Source organism: Suricata suricatta, chromosome 3 (genome assembly GCF_006229205.1).
Source record: "Suricata suricatta isolate VVHF042 chromosome 3, meerkat_22Aug2017_6uvM2_HiC, whole genome shotgun sequence".
In the NCBI taxonomy this organism is placed as follows: Eukaryota; Metazoa; Chordata; class Mammalia; order Carnivora; family Herpestidae; genus Suricata; species Suricata suricatta.
Window position 1 is genome coordinate 585,175 of NC_043702.1, and position 21,465 is coordinate 606,639.

Consider the following 21,465-nt stretch of genomic DNA (forward strand, 5'->3'; position numbering starts at 1 on the left):
GGGGGGGGGGGGGGGGGGGGGGGGGGGGGGGGGGGGGGGGGGAGCCCTCCCTCTGCTTCGAGTCCTTGCACCGTCCGCGGGTGGTAAAGCTGCAGCCGGGAGCAGGCAGGGAGACTTGTACGTCAGTAGCGGGCTTCCCAGTCCACGGTGATTGCGTCCCAACTGCTCCGCGCCCCGCAGCGGAAAGGGGGTTGCTGGTGGCTGTGGTTTCGTCTTGCACGGCTCCTCGGTGCCGGCGGCGTGCTGGGGGGCGGCTCCCCACATGCGTGCGGCCTGGGCCCTGGCCTCTCGGGAGTTCGCTTGCGTGCCGGCTCCTGGCGGCGGGCCGCTCCAGGCCCCAAGGCTGTGGCGGCCACGGGGTGCTGCCGCTGGAGTGCGCCAGAACGGGGAGGGGCTGGCTGGTCTGACCCGTCCCCTCCCCGTCGTCCATTGCACGGAAGTGGCTCCTTTGCCCAGAGGAAAAGAGGGCTCGCACAGGGTCTCTGGCGGGGCGGGACCTGGTCTTCTCCAGGGAACCCCACGACACCATGGCAGTGGGGGCCCCTTGGGGAACCCGGTGGGCCTCAGGGTGATTTTAAGAGCCGAATGCGACAGAAGTCATCTCTGAGGTAGAGGCCTGGCCCCGATGGCCTGGGCTCCACGAGGGAGGGCTGGTGCATCTCAGAACGTTCTGGGTGTCCCTTCCTTGTGGGGAGCCAGCACAGGGCTGGTGACCCAGAAGACGTTTTTGGTGATGTGGCCAAAATCCAGGTCTTGGCAGCGTTTTAACAGCTGCGTAAAAGTTCTGGTGCGTGGCCTTATTTTTCCAGCGGAGACCGAGTAGGGATCCTGTCTGGCGGCAGTTCCCACCGGGGGTGATCTGGACCCCAGGGGACATCTGGCAACATCTGAGAACGTTTTCGGTTTTCAGACCAAGAGAGGGTGCTGTTGGGGCCTAGCGGGTGGAGGGAGAGCTGTTAGCGCAGAGCCGGCCGGCGCGCCGAGGAGCTGCACTGACGCCTGGCCGGCGGGGTGTGAGCAGGTGTACACTTCTTCTGTTGAAGACAACAGTGGCTGCGTGTTTGCTGTCCGTCCCCCATGCCCTGGAATGTTCCCGTAGGTCTGAGCGATGTTTGCTGTGAGGACTTAGTGCCGGGTACGGGTGCTTCTGTTTTCTCCAGGCTCTGGTGCGAGCATGACCGCAGAGGGACATCCTCTGGGAAGGAAAGTAGCTCAGTGAGTCCCTGTGTAGGGAGGGGCGGGAGGTGGCCGGCCGGGGCCTTCGGTATGCGGGAGGGACAGCGGCGGGGTGGGCAGGGCTCGCCTGGGCGCAGCCCTCCTGCGGTGGGAGGAGGAAGATTTTGTCCTCACTGGGGTTCTTGGCCGGGGGCAAGATAGTTTGAAGATGAACACATTTCACTCTGCCAGTGTTTTTGCTCACTCTTCCCGTTTGTGGCGTCCGAGTGACCGGCGCTTTCCCTGGAGCCTCAGATACGCTCTGGTGCCCATCTGGGGGACTAAATAGAATTCTAAGTTTCTGTGGCTGAGATGGCTAACCCAGCAATTCATGGCTGCTCGTTTCATTTTGATGCAGAAATAAATGTCTGTGCACCTGACAGTTTTCTAATTTGCATTATTACCGATTTCCCGTATGTTCATGGAAGACGCTGGAGTTTGACGGAGGAATGTGAAAAAGCCACGTCTCATTTAGAACGTTTCCCGGATGAGTTGCGATTCTGTTAGCATCAGGAGGTGTTTTTACTAGATCCCTAATTTGTAAAACATCAAGAGGAGTTAATCATAAGGCAACACAGCACCCAGCTTGGGGTTCAATAGACTTTTTGGTGGAAACAAAGGTTTCTGAGTTAAAAACTGAAACACACTAGTGCGCGCCTCACGGCTGAAGGGCTCGGGGTGATTAGCATCTCAGTAGAAAGTTCCGTCTGTTTTTCCAGTGATAGCACTTGATCTCGCCACTTGCTGGTGACGCTGTAGCTTTACACAGACGCAGCGACGGTCCCAGCGACAGCAGAGGCCGCAGGGCGCATGTCGTGCAGGGCTTGCTCTCTGCTCCCAGGTGCCGGAGCCGCGGCCGAGCTCGGCCGTCTTCCCCCCGCGGGCCTGGGCGGCCTGGGCGACCGGGGCTGTTCTTGAAATGATGGCCCCTCCTTTCTGAAAAGAACAAATTGCGTAATACACAGACATATGCACACAAAATTTTAATAAAAACAAAAAGCCTAAAATATACTCTGACTCTTCAAAAAAATGTTTCTAGAAAAGGTGACGGGAAGGAGTCCCCTCTGTGGCTGGCGTGGGGCAGCGTCCATGGGAGACGTCCGGGGGCTTGAGTTCAGGTCAGGCCGACTCTTAAAATGCTGCCTGTGACTCGAGGTTGGTTGGCTTGCTTGCTCTTGGCCTCCGCAGGGAGAAGACGGTAGAAGACGCTGGAAGGCACATGTGGCGAGGCGGCGCGCCTCCAGTTTGCCTCAGGTGTGAACAGCCGTGGCCCGCAGCAGTGTTGTGGGGTCGGCCCGCGTCTCCGGTGCTGTCGGGTCTGGCCTGCCCCGTTTGTCCGTCCCTGTCCCTGTCCTGGTCTCACCCGCCCCACCCGCCCCAGGAGGAGGAGGGAGCCCCTGCTGGGCGCCTGCCAGCACAGCTTCCTTCTGAGCGGGGGCTCCGGAGGGGTCTTTGCTGCTGAGTCGTGACTTGTCATCCGGGGCATGGCTTTCTCTGCATGAGGCCGAGGCCTGGGTGACCTGATAGAGTGGGACTTAGCCACGCGGGCGGGAGAGGTCTTACTGGGGCGCGGCCACAGTTTCTGGTCACACGTCTGTGGCTGCGCTGCTGTGAACGTGGGGCTGAGTCGTTGCTGCGGAGACCGTCTGGTCCACGAAGCCAAAACCAGTCACTGTTGGAGAACGAGTTGGAGGCTGGAAATGTGTAAACCCCATCTCCATGTCAATTAGCACTTTCTCTTTCCAATCTGCTGCTCTGGGTGGCGGGTCGCACTTGCGGCAGACCAGGGGACTTGACGTGCGAATGAGGGCCCTGCGGGCGCCTAGTTCCTGACTCCCCGCCTGGTATCCCTCATCGAGGCCCCTTCCCTGTGGGGGTGGGGGGGGCTCGAGAGCGGCCGTCCTCTGGGTGACTGTGAGGTCTCCAGGGACAGCTGCCCCCCCCCGCCCCCCGCCTCGGACCTTGGGGTCTCAGAACTGGTTTCCGGATGTCACAGGAGCCTTCCTGGCTGGCCGCCTCGCTCACCCAGGCCGATGCCCAGGCTGTGCCCATAGGAAACGGCAGCTGGGCTTACGGCCTGGGATGCCAGAAGTGTTGTGGGGCCTGGAGGGGATTCGGCTCTGAGGGTGTCCCTGGTGTGGCCTGCCCGGCCTGGCTGGCTGTCTCGTAGGGGTGGGGGGAGGGAAGTCGCAGAGGGGACGGGTGCCAGGCAGGACTCGTGTCCCAGGCGCCTGTTTAAGTCTGATTGTAGCCCCATCTTCCTGGGCGTGGGAAGCACACGAGGCGGAGGGAGTGTAACAAGGGCGTCCTGAATCCTTCGAAGGAGAAAGAGAACCGGGCGTGAGGAGAGTGATGCCCATTCCTCTTTAAACCGCAGCTCCATGCTCCCTTAGCAGTGCTCGGTCCCCGCCCCTGGGTGGCCAGCTGAGCGCTCTGACTGCCGCACACCAGCGGGGTGGGGGGGTGGGGGGGTGTGCCGAGGGCTGTGCGCGGCCGTTTTGGGGGCACTGCAGCTTTTTAAGGGTGCAAGCCACGGCTGCACCCCTTCCGCTAGGTGATGCCCTTGGGCCTTCTCCGAAGATGCGGACAGCCCCTTGTTGCTCTGCATTGGAATGAACTCCTGTTGTTTCAAGAATGGATGTTCTAAAAGCTAATATTTGACACTCGGGATTAGCTGAGGGTGTCTGGTTTGTTCTTCCACTAATGGATTTGTTGAGTTTTAAAGAAACGTATTATTTTTTTGGTGACTTACTGTGATGTGAAGCTTTCAAACCCAAACTACACTTGCAGGTTCTTAGTCCTGGCAGCGAATCGCTAGCGAGCCGCGGGGGCCTGCATTTGCGTGTCCAAGGAGCAGGAAGTGTGAGGGGGAGTAGTGCTTTGAGGAGGCGAGCTGAGACTTGGCCAGAAGCCTGCCCGGGACCCCAGCCCCAGCTCTCCTGCTCGGCTGGGGTGGGCGTGCTCCCCGTGCTGCCCTCCCCCACCCCAGTGACCCTCGTTTGCTTCTTGTTTGTAAAGGTTCTGAAAACATTTCTCCTCATCTCCTCAGCCCGTGAGACCATGTAGCCTGTGCCTCACTTTCCTCTCTGCGCCAGGAGGACCGGGGGGGGGGGGGGGGCTCATTTGTGGAGCGGGAGGGGTCAGCTGCCCTGGGGGGGCGGGACTCCTCATTCTGGGGACGCTCAGCGTGAGGCTGAGTCCAGGCTGTAGACGGGCCTCCGTGGCTCAACCCAGTGTGGCCCCGGCTGTTAGGAAGACTGGACAGAGTTTACGGTGGGGCGAACGGGCTGGATGGTGTCCAGGTGCCAGGGGTTTGGGAAACGCCAGATCAAACAAGAATAGGGCTGGAGAGCCCTTTCATTCCAGGATTCTGAATGCTTAGGATTCCGGCGTTCATTGGGAATTCCCCAGTGAGAGAGTCGTCACGACTCCCCCAAAGTTATGTGATCAAACCCCTCACCCCATTTTTTCTTTCAACAGATTGCCATTCACAGAGCCTGGGAGCTGTCCCTTAAACCCCTGCACCCCTGAATCTGGGTCTCCCCAGGCCCCTCTGACTACCCTCCCCTCCCAGCTCCCCACCTACCTGCCCTACCTCCTAGCAGCCCCTGTCACTCCTAACCTCCCCCTAACCCCCTGCCGTTGCTGCTGATGGTGGGGGGAGGGGTTTCTCCATTTGCTTGAGGTGGGGTGAGACTGTACCAGGCTTATGTCTGTTTAGCTGTGGTTTTTGCCTCCCATTGTAACCCCTCAGGGAGTTCTGAACCTCTGGATCTGGGGGCTTGTCATAGAGAGGGTACAACCGAGTCCCAAGGAGACAGCAGCTCTGGGCCAGCCCTTGGACCTTCTAGCGGCTCCTCTGGCTGAGCAGGGGGACGTACCTGTGCCTAAGATTTCTTCAGTGTTGGACTGTTACTTTGTTTCCTGCAATAGAAAAAGATGGTTTAAGAGAAAGAAACTGTGCCTGTAGGTAGCCCGGGCTGCCTGCCGGGCCCCTTCTTGGCTCCCGTGGATTCCCTTTTGAGGGCACGGTGAGTGGGGCACTGATGTAGACGTTAGCATCTTATCTCTGTGCCCCCACCAGACCCGCCGTGAGTCCCGGGGAGAGAACGAAGGTGGGAAGAAGGCAAGTGGGAGAGGCGGGCACAGCTCGGTCCCGCAGGTGTCGGACTGCACCCTGCGGTCTGGCCCCGACGCTCAGCGATGGGAGAGCTGGGGCGTGTGGCTACTGACGGGTCTGCCAGAGGGACTGGGGCGAGGACTGTCCTGCTTGGAAAGTGTGTGATGCACTTGGGCAGTACCTCACGTCATAATCCCTGTGATGCCCTTGGGCCCTTTGGGGGAAGAACCGGGCTGTGAGCAAATAAAAAGTGGAGATTTACTATATTTGCAGTTACATATTTGCACCTGTCAATGATGTTCCCTGCTTCCCAATTCACAGGTACCGTGTGAGCAGGCATAACCAGAGACCCTGTCAGCACCCAGCGTGTGACCCCAGCACCCCCTCTGTGAGCTCCCCCAGCACCCACCATGCCCGGCTCGACCAGTCTGCGTGTGTTCAGGTGCACACGTACGTGCGCACGGTTTCTAAGCGGAGTGTCTGTACAGGGCTGCACGTTCGGACTCGCAGACAGGACAGCATGGCTCAGCCCACGGGCCTGTGGCGCCCCACAGCACTCAGTCCCCAGGGCCACCCTCGCCCCGTTACCCTGTGAGCCCCCTGCAGGACGCTGCGGGCCCCCCCCCCCCCCCGAGCGGGCACCTGTTTGCGGTCTTCTTGGCGCTCGTGCTTTCGCAGCTCTCTTTGAAGCAGACGTCCTGGTGCACCTTGTAGACTCTCTTGTACCTGCACCACGGGAAAGCTCCGTGAAGCCGGCACCGAGGGCAGGGTGTTGCCCGCTGCCTCGGTGGCCATGGGCGTTCCAGGGGCAGGCTGCCATCTTCCAAGGAAAACTATCTCACGTGTCATAAAATGTCCAATATAAAAGTCATATAGTTAAAAACATGAGCCTCTCTGAGGCATAATTTACATAAGACACACCCATTTTAAATGTATGTTTTGGAAAATGTGGGCCAAATCATGATACGAAGAGGTGACGTGGGACATTTGAAGGACACATTTTGCTGAAGATGCGAGACCGTGCGACCTCCCCTTCTGTCCTCGGGGGAGTTCTGGGAGAAGTCTGCCAGCCTGAAGGTGCAGGTGCTCGACGCGGGCAGTGGAGACTGTACCTACCTCCCACTTATTAACTAGTCTACTTGGAGTGTGTGTTTGGCACTTGGGCCTCAGCTTTGTGTGGAATGGGAGTTCCCTGTATTACCTCTCGTGGATTTGTAGATGACAGTGAACCAGGAAAGTGTTTTTCTTGTTAAAGCTCTCAAATGTCAGAGCTGTTGGAAAGAGATCCAGGGAGTTTGATGGGCAGACCTCCAACTCGTGTTCAGTTTGGGAGAGCCCTTGGGATTGAAAGCCTTTGGTTAAGACGTACACTTTTGGCCATTGGGGAGTAACCGGATCTGGAATTAACCCCCCAGTACAAACAACCAGAGAACTGGACAAAATATGCTTTTCAGATGTTAGGGAATATATGGCATCAGACTGTGATCCTTGAGAGAAGGGAAGCACAAAATGAGCCCCGTGATCCCGGGCATTCGGTCTGGAGGCTCGTTCTGGACCGCGCTGCGGGGGAGACCAGCGGTGATCACGGTTAGTTCAGGGAACAGAGGTGAGAGTTGAGGAGAGGCAGCTGCGGTCTGTGGGGCAGAGCACTGGGGAGAAGGGGACTGTGCGGAGGACGAGCTGAGGCCGGAGAAGGTCCCCTTGGAAACTAAGCTGTGCACACGTGTGGTAGAGCCCCCTGAGGCTGGGCGGGCTGAACCACCGAGAAGCTGAACGACTCAGAGCAGTCCGTTCCGTAAAATAGAAACTCCAGAAAGGCCATGGTTTAGAAGTGGGGGAACATGAACCTAAACCACGTGAAAACAGGCCTCAAAAGCATCAAACTAAGATCAGCTTCCTTGTAGAATAAAACTAAACATTCTTGGAAACACACACAAAACTTAGCACTCAGCAACATACAGTTCATAATGTCCAGAATCCAACAAAAAATTACAAGACATTCAAAGACTTCTACAAAGTGTCAAGAAAATATGACCCATGAAGAGCAAATGATAGTTGAATAGAAAGACACCCTGAGGTGAGAGCAGTGGCAGGAAGAGCGGACGAGGAAGGACCTTAAATGTGTCCAGTGACCTGGAGGAGAACAAAACTGCAAAAGAAGTAGGTTGGATTCCAGAGAAGAGGAAGTGAAGGTCTAGCTGAGTGGGGCTGATGGCAGGTGAGAACGGGCAGAGGAAAGATCGTGGAACTCCAGGCACAGCTGTGGAGTGGACCCACAGTGAAGTAGAAGAAAGACTGGACAAGGTGAAGAGCACCTCAGGGACCTGAAGGGACTGCGTCAGTCTAGCCCACATGATCGGAGTCATGAGACGGGAGGGAAATGGAGGGACGGGAAGACTACCTGAAGAGTAAGGGCCAGAATCTCCCGGGTCTGATGGAAACCGGAACCCCAGAGGTATAAGCTCAACAGACTCCTGGAGCAAAACCACGTGCAGCAGTATGTCCGGACGCAGCACGGTTCAGTTTCCCAGAAACGGCAGAGGAGACGGAAGAGCGCCCGTGGGGCGGGGCGCGTCACACTCAGGGAGGAGAGCGAGTACATCCTGGGGCGCCTGGAAGGTTGAGCGTCCGGCTTCGGCTCAGGTCGTGATCTCACAGTTTGTGAGTTTGAGCCCCGCATCGGGCTCTGTGCTGACAGCTTGGAGCCTGGAGCTGCTTTGGATTCTGTGTCTCCCTCTCTCTGCCCCTCCCCTGCTCACACTCTGTCTCCGTCTCTCTCTCAGAAATAAACATTAAAAAAAAACAAACCAAAAAGAATGAGTGCAGCCTTCCTGTGCGACCACGCAAGTCACAAGACAAGGAGCACTGAAATGAACACAACTGTCAGCCCGGAGTTCTGTATTCAGCAAATAGATCCCTCAAAAATGAAGGTGACCTAAACCCTTTGCAAACAAGCAGAGAGCCCACCGCCGGCAGGCCCGCCCTGTGAGAAGTGCCCCAGGAGCGCCGGGGCCCACGGTGCCCAGGGGCATCTCGATCTGCAGGGAGGGACACCGGGTGCGGGGGTGGTGAACGTGCAGGGAAGAGCGAAGGCTTTTACTTAAAAGAGACGCTTGTCCTTCGAGGGCAAGCACACTGTCCCGTACGGTGCACAGCCCGCGGCGCAGGGTGCCCGCCACAGCGGTTGGCAGCGGGAGGGGAAGGGAGCCCGCCCAGGCAGGAGCCTCCGTCAGCCCGGGCGCGAGGGCCAGCGCTCAAGTTAGTCGTGCTGCGTGGACGACGCGGGTTGCAAATCCCATACGGCAGAGCAACCGCGGGACCTTCAGCCAAAGAGGTGTAATCAGTAGGCCGGCCACAGTGGCAGAACAGAGTCCTAAGAAGGAAGTGACCCAAGCGTAGGCAGGACACGAGAAGAAAAGGAGCGACAATCGGAGGGGACAGACGAGAGACACACAGCAGGGTGATGGATTGAAACGGCCACGCTGGTCACCACGGCCCCGTGCGCGTGGTGTAAACGCTCCAGTAAAAACCAGAGAGGTCAGACTGGCAGGACCCGCCATGTGCGGACACAGGAAAGCCGCTTCCAGCCTCCCGTGGGTACAGGGAGAGTGTGGAGGGAGCTGTGACAGGTGCAGGCGCTTGACCAGGACCGGGCCGTCCTCGTGGGCATGGGTGGCACTGGCTCGGCTGGAAGATGGGGGGCACCGCAGATCCGGGCTGCCGTCCCCAGAACCCGCATCCAGATGGTCTGTACACGTGGCTCCATGGGCCCCGGAGCCGCCCAGCACCCCCATGCACGTTCAGAGCAAACCGACCCGGCCCCCCTGCATCCCTTCCAGAGGGATCGCTGGACACGTAACTGAACAGGTCCCTCTGCTCAGCACCCTCAGTAACTCCCCGTTTCAGAAGAACGCGTGCCAACGGCCTTCCAAGGGCCTCCAGAGCCCTGCTGGGGTCCCCTGCCCCACCGACCACCGCTCCTCCGTGCTCCCTTCCAGCCCCTCTGGTCTTGCCGCTCCTCAGGCAGGCAGACACGCTCCTGGTTTAGGGCCTTGGCAACTGATATTTTGACTTTCTGGAATGTTCTTCTCTCAGATATCCCTCATCCTCTCCATATCTGTTCAGTGTTGTTTCCAGGAGGCTTCCCTGACAGCCTGTGGAATGCAGCAGCCGCCCCCCAGCCCTGGCGTTCCCCCCCCCCCCCCCCCCCCCCCCCCCCCCCCCCCCCCCCCCCCCCCCCCCCCCCCCCCCCCCCCCCCCCCCCCCCCCCCCCCCGGTTCATCTCTTCCCAGCCTCGGCCACCTTCTAGAACACGACACAGCCTGCTCCTGCTTCTTGTGTCTGGTCTCTCTCGTCTAGAGCACAAGGGCCACACGGGCAGGGCTTTGGCTGGTTCTGCTCACTGGCCTGTGCCGAGTGGAAGTGTTTGTTAACTAAATACATTGTAAGTGTGACCCAAAGGGCCACACGGTGTTACAGGAAAGGCCCTACGAGGTGAGTCAGGCAGACTCTCCCGCCGCAGCCCATTTTACAGATGAGGAAGCCAAGGCGTGAATGTGGTGACTTAATGGCAGGATGGAGACTCTGGTCCTGTGCAGTTGCCTGTCTTTCCTAGGGACTCTGAGGCAGAGAGGAGGGACGTCGTTTTCTGGCGTTGATGTACAGGTGGCCCTGCCATCCAGTGAGGGGCGATGCCACTCGAGGTGCGGGAAAGGAAGGCTCGAGGGGTCAGGAGCCAGGGGACCGGGGTTCCCGGCGGACCCGACAAGCTGTCCAGCTGTCTGCCTCAGCTTCCTAATTTGTCACACGGAGGAAACGGGTAGGAGCCCCCGTGTGACCCTGACCCCCAGAGCTCCTCAGGGCTTCTAAGGGCGGTGAGCTGGGCTTTGTGAACGCACTTCCGGGAGCCGGGAAGTTCCCACGGACGCGGTGCGAGCGGGACAGAAACTTACACGTGGTGGCAGGTGCCTCCTTCCCAGACCGGCACGGCCTTGGTCTCGGAGAAGAGCCGAGTGCAGGGCTGCGGCACCTTCGTGCAGGCTGCCGGCACAGAGGGAAAGGGCTGAGGTCGCACTCCGCCCGCAAGTCGGGGTGCTCTGACACCGGGCGGCTCCGGGCTGTCGTCTTTCCCAGGCCGCGGGGGTGGGCGGCTGCTGTGGAGACTGCCGTCCACCCCCCAATCTTCAGTCCCAGAATCTTCTAAGTAGAGGAGGCCTGGGGCTCTTCTCCCTCCTGCCAGCATGTCTGGCCCCTGCTCCTGCCTCCAGCTCGGGGGAGCTCTGTGTCTCTTGCTTTCTGACTATCCCCGGCCTCCCCAGTTCTCTGGGCAGCACCTCTCAACCTGGCATTTTGGGACTCACTGTGCCTCAATAACCCTACGTGGGCACGGGAGTCTGGGGCACCAAAGCTGGGCCCCCATCCGGGCACCTGGAGGTCGGAGGTCCTTGTGGCAAGCCCACCCTGGGCCCAGGGGTCCCATTGCAGTCAGCTGTGACAGGTGATTTGAGGCCTGGGTCCCCGAAGGAGGGAGGAGCCCCCGACTTACCCAGCTCACAGCGTCTGCCTTTGAACCCCGGGCTGCAGTCACAGCTGTGGGCGTCCACACCCGGCACACAGGTGCCTCCATTCTGACACGGGTTTTCCGAGCAGTTCCCAGGGGTGCCTGTGGATGAGCCGTGAGCAGTTAGTCGTCGGGACCCAGAGGCAAGGCTGCAGGGCCCTGGGCGGGGGGCGGTCCTCCAGCAGAGGTGGGACCATGGGCCTCCGTGTGCTTGTCCCTGACTATCACCTCCAGGGAGGCTGGATGACTCTGGGGCCTGCAGTGTGGAGCCACCATGTGGCCAGGGAGACAGCCTGCAGCAGCTTCTGTTACCCGGGGCTCTGGCGGCTTCCACTCCAGCCCCGCCCCGGCCCACGGCCCCCTTGCCACCCTGCACTTGGGGCCAAGGCCTCTTGTCCGGAGCCCCACGCCGAGCTCCGTCCTGGTCCTCCAGTGCCCGAGGCAGCCCTCTGCAGGCCTCGGTGCCAGTGTCCTGCCCTGCTCCCTCACCGCACGGCAGGTGGCTAGAGGCAGAGGGTGGTTAGTGCGCTGCCCGCGAGTGCCAGGCCCTGCTGTCCCCCTTAGGCCTGTCCTTTTCCTCACTTTGTCAAGGTATCTGTTGTTTTCTTTTTAACTTTAAAAATTGAGAAACACAAGAGTGAGATCTGTGAGCACCCGCCGCTTCCAGGACCAGAAGGCCGGGCCCCTCTGCACCCACCCCACGGCCTTTCCCAAGGCCACCCCCGGCCCCTCCCGGGCGCTGTGGGCTCCCTGCTGGCCGGTTCTTCTTCCTGCTGTGGCTCCTCCATTTGTCCCCCTCTCCCCGGCTCTCCTCTGGGACCGGCCTTGTCTTCTCGCCTTTCCTGCTGTGCTGCAGGCGAGTCGCCGGCTTTTCCAAGAAAATTTTATCGTGAAAACTTTGACATCTATAAACCGTAGAGTGAAGGGTCCCCTGGGCCATCACTCAGCTTCAGTGATCGTCGCCATTGCCAGGCTCACTTGATCTAGTCCCGTTTTTCACTGAAGAGTTTTGAAGTAGTTCACAAACCATCTCACTTACAAGTACAGCAAGTGTCTAGTATGGACAGATTTTTACAAATTCTCACATAAGCGCAACACTATTATTGTGAAATCAGCAGTAGCTCCTTAGTACTGTAGGACATTGCAATGCTTGCTCAGGTTTTCCCAGATCATCTTAAAAACATCATTTCTAGTTGGTCTCATCCAATTAGGAGTCGTAAGGACACACTGCCTAGTTTGCCGTGCCTCTCTTTTAATCTGTAACTTTTCGTCTTCCTCCCCTCTGCATTCATTAAAGAAAATGAGCTCATTTGTCCTGTAGAATCTCCCTTCTGGACTTTGCTTATTGCTCTCTTGTGGCTTTAATGCATTCTGGTCCCCGCATTCCCTGTGAAGTGACCATCAGAGAGAGGGCTTGATAGGGCGCAGGTTCAGGCGGTCTTTGCAGGGCCGCCTCCCCCTTCGGCCACCCCAGGAGGCGTGTGATGGCTCCGTCCAGTTTCAGCCAGGTGGGGGCTGGTCGCTGCGTCAGCATCGGCAGCCTGATCAATCCAGGAGAAGGTTCTGATGGGCCCTGCACCCGACGGCGTGGGCGTCCTGACGTCTCGGGCCCTGTTCCGTCATCTCCCGAGGACCGCATCTAACCCGAACTGGTACTCTGCTGCCCTCCCTGGCTGGAAAGCCTTCTGTGAAGACCCGCTGTCCCTCGCCCACCACCTGGTCCCCTTGAAGTGCGGTCCACACGGGCCAAGCCAGACAAATGTCCCATTCCTGTCCTTTATTTGTACCCTCGCGGAGTGCGGGCTGCCCCAGCCCGCTGTAAAGGGACCAGCACGTGGGGCCTGCCCTCGGTGCCAGCGTGAACTCAGGGACGCGCGTGTATTTGATGGGGTTCGGTCTGCTGCCGCCACGAGGCTTCTTGGTGCCCCACTCACCCAGCCCGTGCCGGTGGGAGCCTTGCAGGCCTGCCTCTGCGTCTGCAGACACAGCCCAGCTGTTTCTGAACGCTGGCCAGTTTTACAAGTATGTCCTGGGCATATTTTGTCCGTATTCTGCTGCAGCCTTGGAACCAGCCACTTCTCCAAAGACTCCTGGCTCCTTTCATTGGAGGGCGGCACGTCGAGCCCGCCGTCCGGGCAGCCAAGGTGCCCACTGCTCCTGGCGTGCCTGCGCTTCAGGTCTGTTCAGTGGGCGGAACTAGGAACTCAGATTTAAAACTAAACATAAACAGATTGTGAGTTTATACCGATATTTAAACAAGAAGGCAAACACGGGAATTCCACTTCTTGATTGTATATTGTGTCTGTTTACACTGACCGTCCTGTGGCATGAACGTAATGGCTTTCGTCGTCCTACAGGGTCCGTGTAACTGTTCCAAGACAGTAGTAGCACGACTTCCGCTAAGAATGAGATCGTTGAGTACAGCTTTAATTTCTTTCATTTCTTCTCATAATAAGGATTCTTCTTATTAAACCTATCCCTCTAGGAACGAATAGTCAGAAGGCTGCTTTAAAAATCACTTGAAATGATACTTTTTTCCTGCGTGCTTATGCCATCGACATGGTAAATAAGTTTATTTATTTCAGTCTGTTTTCAACTTTAGGTGTTGCTTTTTATGTGTGTCATTGAGAAAAAACCACTTTCTTGGTTCTAGAAGCAAAACCATAAAGATGCGTTCAGGGAAGACGGGCTCCACCCCCCCCCCCTTGCTTCCTGTTCTTATTCCCTTCCTCATACAACCATGTTACCAGTCATTTCTTCGTAACGTAAGGAAACAGGCATACGCATACATCCCTTCCCCACTTTTCTACACAAAAGAGATGCAAAAATACTGTTCTACACGTTAAGTTTAATCACAGTTTTATTGAAATATAACTTAAATAGCATACAGTCCCCCCACGTTAAGTGTATAATTTATTAGTTTTTAGCATGTTCAGAGATACGTGCATCCGTCACAGTCATCGATTTTAGAATGTCTGGATCATTTCAGAAAGCACCCACCCCCCGGCCGGCCCTCCCCCCAGCACCCGCTCACACCCCGCCCCAGGCAGGCTCTGGTTTTGCTTGCAGGGCAGAGTTCCCCTCCCGGGCTTCCATGTGAGCAGAACCACATCAGACGGAGTCTTCTGTGCCTAGCCTCTTTTACTTAGTACGATGTTTCCAAGATTTACCTGCGCTGTGGCCCGTGTGCGCACTTTATTCCTTTTTACGGCCGAATCCTGTTGCGCCGCGTGGACGGACCACTTTCCGTGCCCCCAGTCGTCAGCTGGTGGACATCTTGGCTGTTTCCATCTTCCGGCAATGGTGAGCGGCGTTCCTGCAAACGTTCTGGCACAAGTCCCGGTGTGGGCATCTTTTCATTTCTCTTGGGCACGTCCCTAGGAGTGGTGGAATTCTCTGGGTCGTAGAATTCTGTGTAGTTCTTTGAGGAACTGTCTGACTGTGTCCCCCCCCCTCCCCCAGCACCGAACCACTACATTCCCGCCAGCACATTGGAGTTTCCAGTTTCCGCCCCTCACCAGGGCTCAGCGTCATTTTCCGTTCCAGCCATCCTAGAGGGGTGAGGTGGCAGCTCACTGTGGTTTTGGTTAGCATTTCCCTGCTGCCTAATGATGTCAAACATCTTCTCATGCGCTTCTCGGCCATTTGTGTATCTCCCTTACAGAAATAAGTGTCCGATCCTTTGCCTGTTTCTCCACAGGGTTGTCTGCCCTTTACTCAGGCACAGGCATTCTTTATTTGGTTTGGATACAAATGCCTTTCTGGTGTATGATTTGCAGATATTTTCTCTCCTCCTCTGGGTTGTCTTCTCACTCCCTGATTGATTGTGTCCTTTGAAGCACAAAAAGCTTTACATCTTGATGAGTCCAATCTGCCTTTTTTTTCCTTTTCTTGCTCAGGCTTTGTGTCCTATCTAAAGTCTTACCGAATCCAAGGTCATAAGGACTTACCCTTGTGTTTTTTCTGAGACTTTTATAGTTTTAGCTCTTAGACTTACGTATTTGGTCTGTTGAGTTAACTTGGGGTGTGGTGTGAGGTCGAGGTCTGGACGTCCAGCCCTCTCAGCTCCCTGCGTTGAAGGCTGTTCTTTCCCCCATTGGATGGTCTTGGCTCCCACGTGGGAATCAGTTGACCACAGACGCACGGGTTTATTTCCTGACTCTCACTTCTATTCCGTTGGTTGTAAGCCTGCCCTGTGCCAGCATCACACGGACCTGATTCCCGCCGCTCTGCAGGAAGTTTGGACGATGGGGTGTATGAGTCCTTCTACTTTTAAAAGACCATGTTTGTCATTCCAGGCCTCTTCCAATTCCATGTGGGATTTAGACACTGTGCACAGTGTCCGCGGACATGCCAGGGCAAGCTCACAGAACACACGTGTGCAGGCGCGCACGGGTTCTCTCTGGAACCTGCAAGCCTGTTTCTCCAGCCTCACCCTTTGTTACTGGGGTGCCAGAGACCCACCGATGTCTGCTCCCCTCGTGGGCAGCCGAGGCCCCAATTCTGCAGTTCTGGCAGCAGTGGGGTTGTTGCCACCGTAGCCTCCTCCTGTGAAGTCAGCCCACTGAATCCTGAGCTTATCATGACACACACACACCCTTTAAAATAAATAAAAACAGAGATGGCTGTTTTGAATGGGGCAGGGCTGCGCTCTGGGGGGACGGTGGTGGGAGGCCCCCGTGTGACCATTAGTTACGGGGGTGTGCTTCATACCCATTCCACTGGCACAATCTGGAAACCTGGCCAGATCCCATCTCTTGATCACAGCCGGAGGGAGCATGAACTCACGTCCCCACTTAGAAGGCAAGTTAGCACTCCTGAGTGCCTAGGGCTTTCACACACCCCAAGCCCAGCATTTCTGCTCTTGCACATGTGCCGGAAGACACACGTGCGTACTTCCTGGGGACGCTGCCAGTAACACGGCCCAGATGCCCTCTGAGCAGAGAGGACAAGGCTGCGGTGAAGTCACTCACGGACGGGGCGCTCACTAGTGAGTGAATGGGCTGTGGCCACGCATGGCAGCTCTGGCCGACCTAACTGCAGACTCTGCGGAAAACAGGAAAACACAAGTGTGGGAGGCATGGCAGACGCCTTTTAACGAAAGAACCTCAGCTGCTCAAATGTGGATATGCGGTGAGGCCGCCCTCCGCAGCAGAGCGGAGCGACGCAAACGCCAAGTCCAGGGGCGTGGCTTCCTGACACAGGTGACCGGTGGTGGTCTGGTTCGTGGGTCGGGTTCCACACCTAACGGTCACTCGTTATCTTAGCAAAAGGTAACTTATTACTGAATAAAAGGGTCTGTCATGGACCCCACATAGATGGAACAGGAACCAAAAACCACAATTAACGCTGCACACCTCGGGGGTGTTAGTGATCTTTTTCCTGTTTATCACCGGAAATCTCCTTTTGCCCCTCCCCCTGCCAGCCTGCAGCGCTCTCGTTAGCAGACTCTAGGGTGCAGTGACATCTGGGGCTGCACCTTGAACCCCCCTTCGAAGGAGAGGTACTTCACGTTCCGGAGTTCTATGAAGTGAAGCATCTCATCTTGAAAAGGGCTGACATCCACTCGTATTTCACTTACAAACAACAGCAGCATGTTTTTCACTTTGCGCTGAGCCCCACCTTAACTAACGGGATCCTTCACCGGCTCTGACTCATAGGCCACCCTCTGGGTGCTCCCCGGGGCTGATGGCAACTCCGGGCAAACACCCTGTGGCGCAGGTGCCCTTCATGTGTGTGGGTGTCCCTGGGTACCTGGGGCAGGCCTGCAGGTGAGGCGCGCCCTCAGAGGTGGCATCCTGGGCGGTCGGCTCACCGTTACCGAGCGTCCTGCCTTCCTTGGGGTCTAGTTGCTGGGCAAGCCTGTGGTGTGACTTAGGAGAAAGGACCACTGGTCCTGGAGGAATGGTCCCCAGAGGGACCCAGCCCCAGGGGTTAGAACTAGGAGGGAAGGTGAAGTCAGGGTCTGTTGGTGTAAGGGACGTGAGTCTTGGTACTGTCCCGGCGGGAGTGTGCTGGAGGGACGTCCTGTGTGAGTGCTTCTCACCCAGCAGGTGCCCTGTGCTCCGGTGACAAGTGTCAGCAAGGCCCTGCTGGCCCCTGGGCTGCCAGGCGACCCCCACCCTGGGCAAACCATGCAGCTGCCCCTCCGTGACCCCTGCACCCTGCTCTACACGGCCCTCTGGAGAAGCAAGGGCTGTGCTTTCAGCGGGGGGTCCCTCCCAGCAGGCCTGGGTGCCGCGGCCCATGTGGTGAGCTCCCCCACCCCCCCCGGCCCCCGCCATCCGGCTGCTCCTTGGGCAGCTCTGCGCCTCCCGCCTCTTCCCTGTGGGCGGCCCCCTAGGGTGGGCGGCCCCGAACGCCCACTCCTGCTGACTTACTTTCCATGTCCTTGTTGCCGCTGCGTTCAGGGAGCTGGGGGGCCGGGCTGACCTGCTTGGGCGCCTGCTCGGGGGCCTCCGCCGTGCTCTCTGGCTGCACTGCCGCCGTGGGTTCTGGGAGAAGGGAGAAGGCCCCGGCGTGCTGCCCACACGGCCTGCGGCCTGGCGCCCAGGAGTGTTCTTGGCTCCCCTTGAGCCACTTCTCTCTCGGGCGCACAGGGCCCACGCCCCCGCTGCCCGACCCCCGCTCGGGCAGAGTCCCAGGGGCCCCGCGCTGCCTCCAGCGGGAAAGCCGTACTCCCTCTGCTGGACCTCAGAGCTGCTTCGGTGGAGGCCCAGGGGCCCGCGGCTGGGCCGAATGTCCTGCTGACCCGGTGGCCCCATCCCTCTAGGTGGCCAATGCTGTGCTGACCTTCTGTGGTCAAATTCTGCTCTCTTCTCTCTCTCCACCCCTGCTTTGAGGGGGCTGTGGTGCCCTCTCCACCCTCCTCTACCCTCAGGCAGACCTTGCAACTGGCCACCCCTGCATGCAAGTCGGCTTCGCGGGGTCCCTGCCCGTGCGCTTCCTGGCTCGAGGAAGGTGTTCAGAGGCAGCCCAGCCTGTGCAGCTCGGCAGACACCGGCCCGAGCCCTCCCGGCCCCTGGTCGCCGTGTGCGGCGGGCCCTTCTGCGGCTCCTCTGCCCTTCTCCAAGGCTGCGGCGTCCCCACCTGCTCATCACGCTCCCTTTCCTTCCCTGGCCCGGGCATGTTTGTGTTGGTCAAAAATCCTCACTAAACTGGGAATTGGGTTCTCTGCCAGGAAATCCATGAGGACGGGCCCCGGTTTACAGCCTCCTGCCGGCTGGGACAGGGCAGCCCATGGGCAGTGGCTCCTGGCCCGCTGTGCCACAGTCCGGGGACACCTGCTGCGGGCAGGCTCCTGGCCACCCCCTCCTGCTGCAGCCGTGGGAAGGGGCCAGGTGGTCTGGACCCATCGCCCATGCCCTGCGCTGCTGGGGTCGTGCGGAGAGGCCTGCCGGCCATCTGAACCCAAGCCTCTGTCCCGAACAGGGGACACGATCTCTTACTGTGACGGAGAGGTGCAGTCCGAGGGCTGTGGCGTGCCTGCAGTCACCCGGCCCCTTGTTACAGGACAGACTGCACAGCTCTGGGGGGGGGACCCTGCACTTCTAGACGCCCCCAGGCCGGGCCGGTGTGCTGCGAGCGGCAGCGAGTTAAATGGCGTCACACCCCCTGCTTAGTGTTCGCCAGGCCACAGGGGACTCCTGACGGGCAAGGCCAGCTTCTGTGCCTCAGACTGGCTTTTGCCCCCGAGCCCTGCAGGCAACCTGGACTTCAGCCCTCGCTGCCGTGTCGGGAAGGCTCCGTGAGCCCGTGCGGCTGTGATGGCCTGGTGTTGCACCAGGTCCTGTGGGAGGCGGTGTCAGGTGCCAGGGCCACGAAGGTGCGGGGTGTCCTTAAGCCCTCAGGGTGCTGGGGACAAGGGTCGAATGAGGCGGCGGTGAGGCGGCGGTGAGGCCACTGGGGCTGGCCGAGGCACTCACGTGATCTCACAGTGACCGATTTGCCAGGTGAGCCTCCAAACTTGGCACTCACTCGCCCTCTGCCATCCACAAGCTCTGAGAACCTGCCAAGAGAATCACCATGGTTCACCATCATGGGGCTTGTGCCCGGGGCCGCCCGCTCCTGGGGCGGGGCTGAGGCTGCACCTGGGGGGCCCTCCACCCCCTGACCCGTGTGCTCCAGGGGCGGGGCTCACCCCCTGACCCGTGTGCTCCAGGGGCGGGGCTGAGGCTGTGGCTGCACCTGGGGGGCCGCGTGCTCCTGGGGCGGAGCTGAGGCTGCACCTGGGCCCCCCCACAACCCCCCCTGCACTCCAGGAGCGGGGCTGAGGCTGTGGCTGCACCTGGGGGGCCGCGCGCTCCGGGGGGACAGGTGGACTGAGGTTGCACCTGGGGGTCAGGGTCTGAGCTTCGGGGGCGTCACGGTCGCTGAGCAGGTGCAGCTCTGGCAGGCGCACAGGGGGCGGTCTGTTTCTGAGCACCCGGGGATGGAGTCCCTCCCTGTGCCAGCGTCTGTCAGTGCCGTCCCTCGTGGCTGTAGGTGGGCGGGAGGGGCGGGTGGCTGCTGGTCTGTCGGGCTTCCCTCCGCCCTGTCCCACCCGGGGCCCTCGACCCTCGGAGGGGAGGAAGGAAGAGGGGTGTGCACGTGCTGACATCTTGAGGCAGGCTTGCGGCTTTCTGAGAGGCCACCCACCCTGGGCCCAGGCTCCCACTCTGCAGGGCGTGGCCAGCCACTCGGACCTGACGGGACACCTCATCGAGGCCCATGCCCGGAGTGGGGAAGGAGAGGGCGAGGGCAAGGCTCCCCTGTGAGTCCTTGTCGCTGACTGTGCCCCTGAGCTCTCCCTCTGGCAGGTGCCTGCACCTGTCCTGGGTCTGAACCGTCGGAGCAAGAGTCCACCCCCTGCAAGGCGCCCACGTGTCTGCTCTCCGGGACCATGTTCTGCCCTAGCCACTGTCCGCCCCCACTGCTCTTTCCTTGCCTCCGTTGCCCTCCCTGCAGCACCTGTCCGGATGCCCCATCTCCCCACAGCTTGAAAACATGAGCAAGGCTGTGTGGGACCTGGTTCGACCCTGCGGGCCTGTCCTCCGTGTGGCCTCTCTGAGGCTCTGCGCTCCTGGGCTCTTCCCACCCTCCATGTGTCTGGCCCGCCCCCAGGGCCCCCTTCCTGTGGCCCTCCTGGCCCTCTCTCTCCCATGCCTCTGTCCTTCGGCCACACACTGGGGACAAGGTGAGGAGCAAGATGCTTGTGTCCCCAAATTCCTAGTGCACTGACCTTGCACCAAATGCACACATCCTCCCCCCCTAAATTTCACACCCCAAATTCTCCTGTGTTAACATGGTCCTGTTTTGAGGTTGTCCGTCTGATGTTGTGGCCTGTGACGGGTGAGGGTCCTGGGGCTGAGCCGCCTCCCAGGTGAGGATGCCAGTACCGGGGAGGGCAGCCCAGGCTGCTGCCCTGTTGGGGCCCACAGTGAGCACAGGGGCCAGGCTGCACTCACCAGGGCCCCGTGGGTCCTGAGCAGGCCGCCCTCTGCCCCCGCCCGGCCCTGGCAGGGCTGCACTCACAGGTGATGATGTAGAGGTGAGCAGGCTCGCTGTGCACTTGGTCGCCCTCGGTGCTCTGCACGGCTGTCACCGAGAGGTGGTACCGCCGGCCCGGCAGCAGGTCCCGCACCGTGTAGGATGTCAGCCTCCCGTTGGGGACATAGCGGCTTTTGGTGCTCTGGCTGGTGGTCACATTGATGACATATGCCTCCAGCAAGGTACTTGGAGTGGGGGTGTCCCAGACCACATGGGCAGAGGTGGCTGTGACTCTGGCGGCAGTCAGGTTTGCTGGTGGCAGGGGCCCTGATAGGCACAGAGTGGGGGAGGGACATGACGGGGGTGGGCCATGATAGGCACGGGGGGGGGGGAGGGGGATGACGGGGGGCCCTGATAGGTACAGAGATGGGGAGGGAGGTGACGGGGGGCCCTGATAGGTACAGAGCCGGGGAGGGAGATGACGGGGGGCCCTGATAGGCACAGAGCTGGGGAGGGAGATGACGGGCGGCCCTGATAGGCACAGAGCTGAGGAGGGAGGTGACGGGGGGGCCTGATAGGCACAGAGCCGGGGAGGGAGGTGACAGGGGCCGGCAGGGTCTTCTGCCACCACTAGGGTCACACGTCTGACTGGATTGCTGAAGTCCATGTGAAGCCAGTCGGGTCATGACAGACACCCTTAGAGTCCTACAGGATGGTGTGCAGGGGTGTCTGCAGCAGCATGTACTCCTGCCCAAGAGGCACCCCCGAATGCTGCCTGGGTGCACCCGCGGAGGCCTCCACCCTGCATAGCTGTTGGGGCCCATCCAGCCAGAAGTGCTGTGTGGCCTTTGGGACCCTGCTTCCCGTACTTGAAAATGTGTGCGCTTGACTGCTTGACCTAAGTGGATCAGAGACTGGGGTTAGTTCTCCTATTATTCACGCCTCTTGGTAATTGTGGTTTCAGTAAATGGGCAGATTTTCTGATTGAAACTTCCTCCCTGGTTAGAGGCACCTTACTCACAGACCATTGTTTGAAACTTTAATGAAAAATAGCATTGTCGTAAGCTTCGGTTAATATTACACTATGTACGCAAAATAAGGA

At 59.2% G+C, this 21,465-nt stretch overlaps 1 protein-coding gene across 1 annotated transcript in view; it reads right to left on the reverse strand.

Annotated features, from left to right (window-relative positions):
• Nucleotides 1–2,183: 2,183 nt before the first annotated feature.
• Nucleotides 2,184–21,465, reverse strand: part of SNED1 (sushi, nidogen and EGF like domains 1) — a 61,470-nt gene continuing 42,188 nt past the window's right edge. The window contains exons 25-33 of the mRNA XM_029936153.1: nt 20,409–20,690; nt 19,229–19,373; nt 18,821–18,903; nt 17,276–17,389; nt 10,881–10,997; nt 10,288–10,375; nt 5,978–6,061; nt 5,097–5,139; nt 2,184–3,530 (exon numbers count right to left, since the gene is read on the reverse strand). Of these exons, the coding sequence (XP_029792013.1) occupies nt 5,103–5,139; nt 5,978–6,061; nt 10,288–10,375; nt 10,881–10,997; nt 17,276–17,389; nt 18,821–18,903; nt 19,229–19,373; nt 20,409–20,690 (950 nt within the window). The 3' untranslated portion in view covers nt 2,184–3,530; nt 5,097–5,102. The remainder of the gene's footprint in view (nt 3,531–5,096; nt 5,140–5,977; nt 6,062–10,287; nt 10,376–10,880; nt 10,998–17,275; nt 17,390–18,820; nt 18,904–19,228; nt 19,374–20,408; nt 20,691–21,465) is intronic.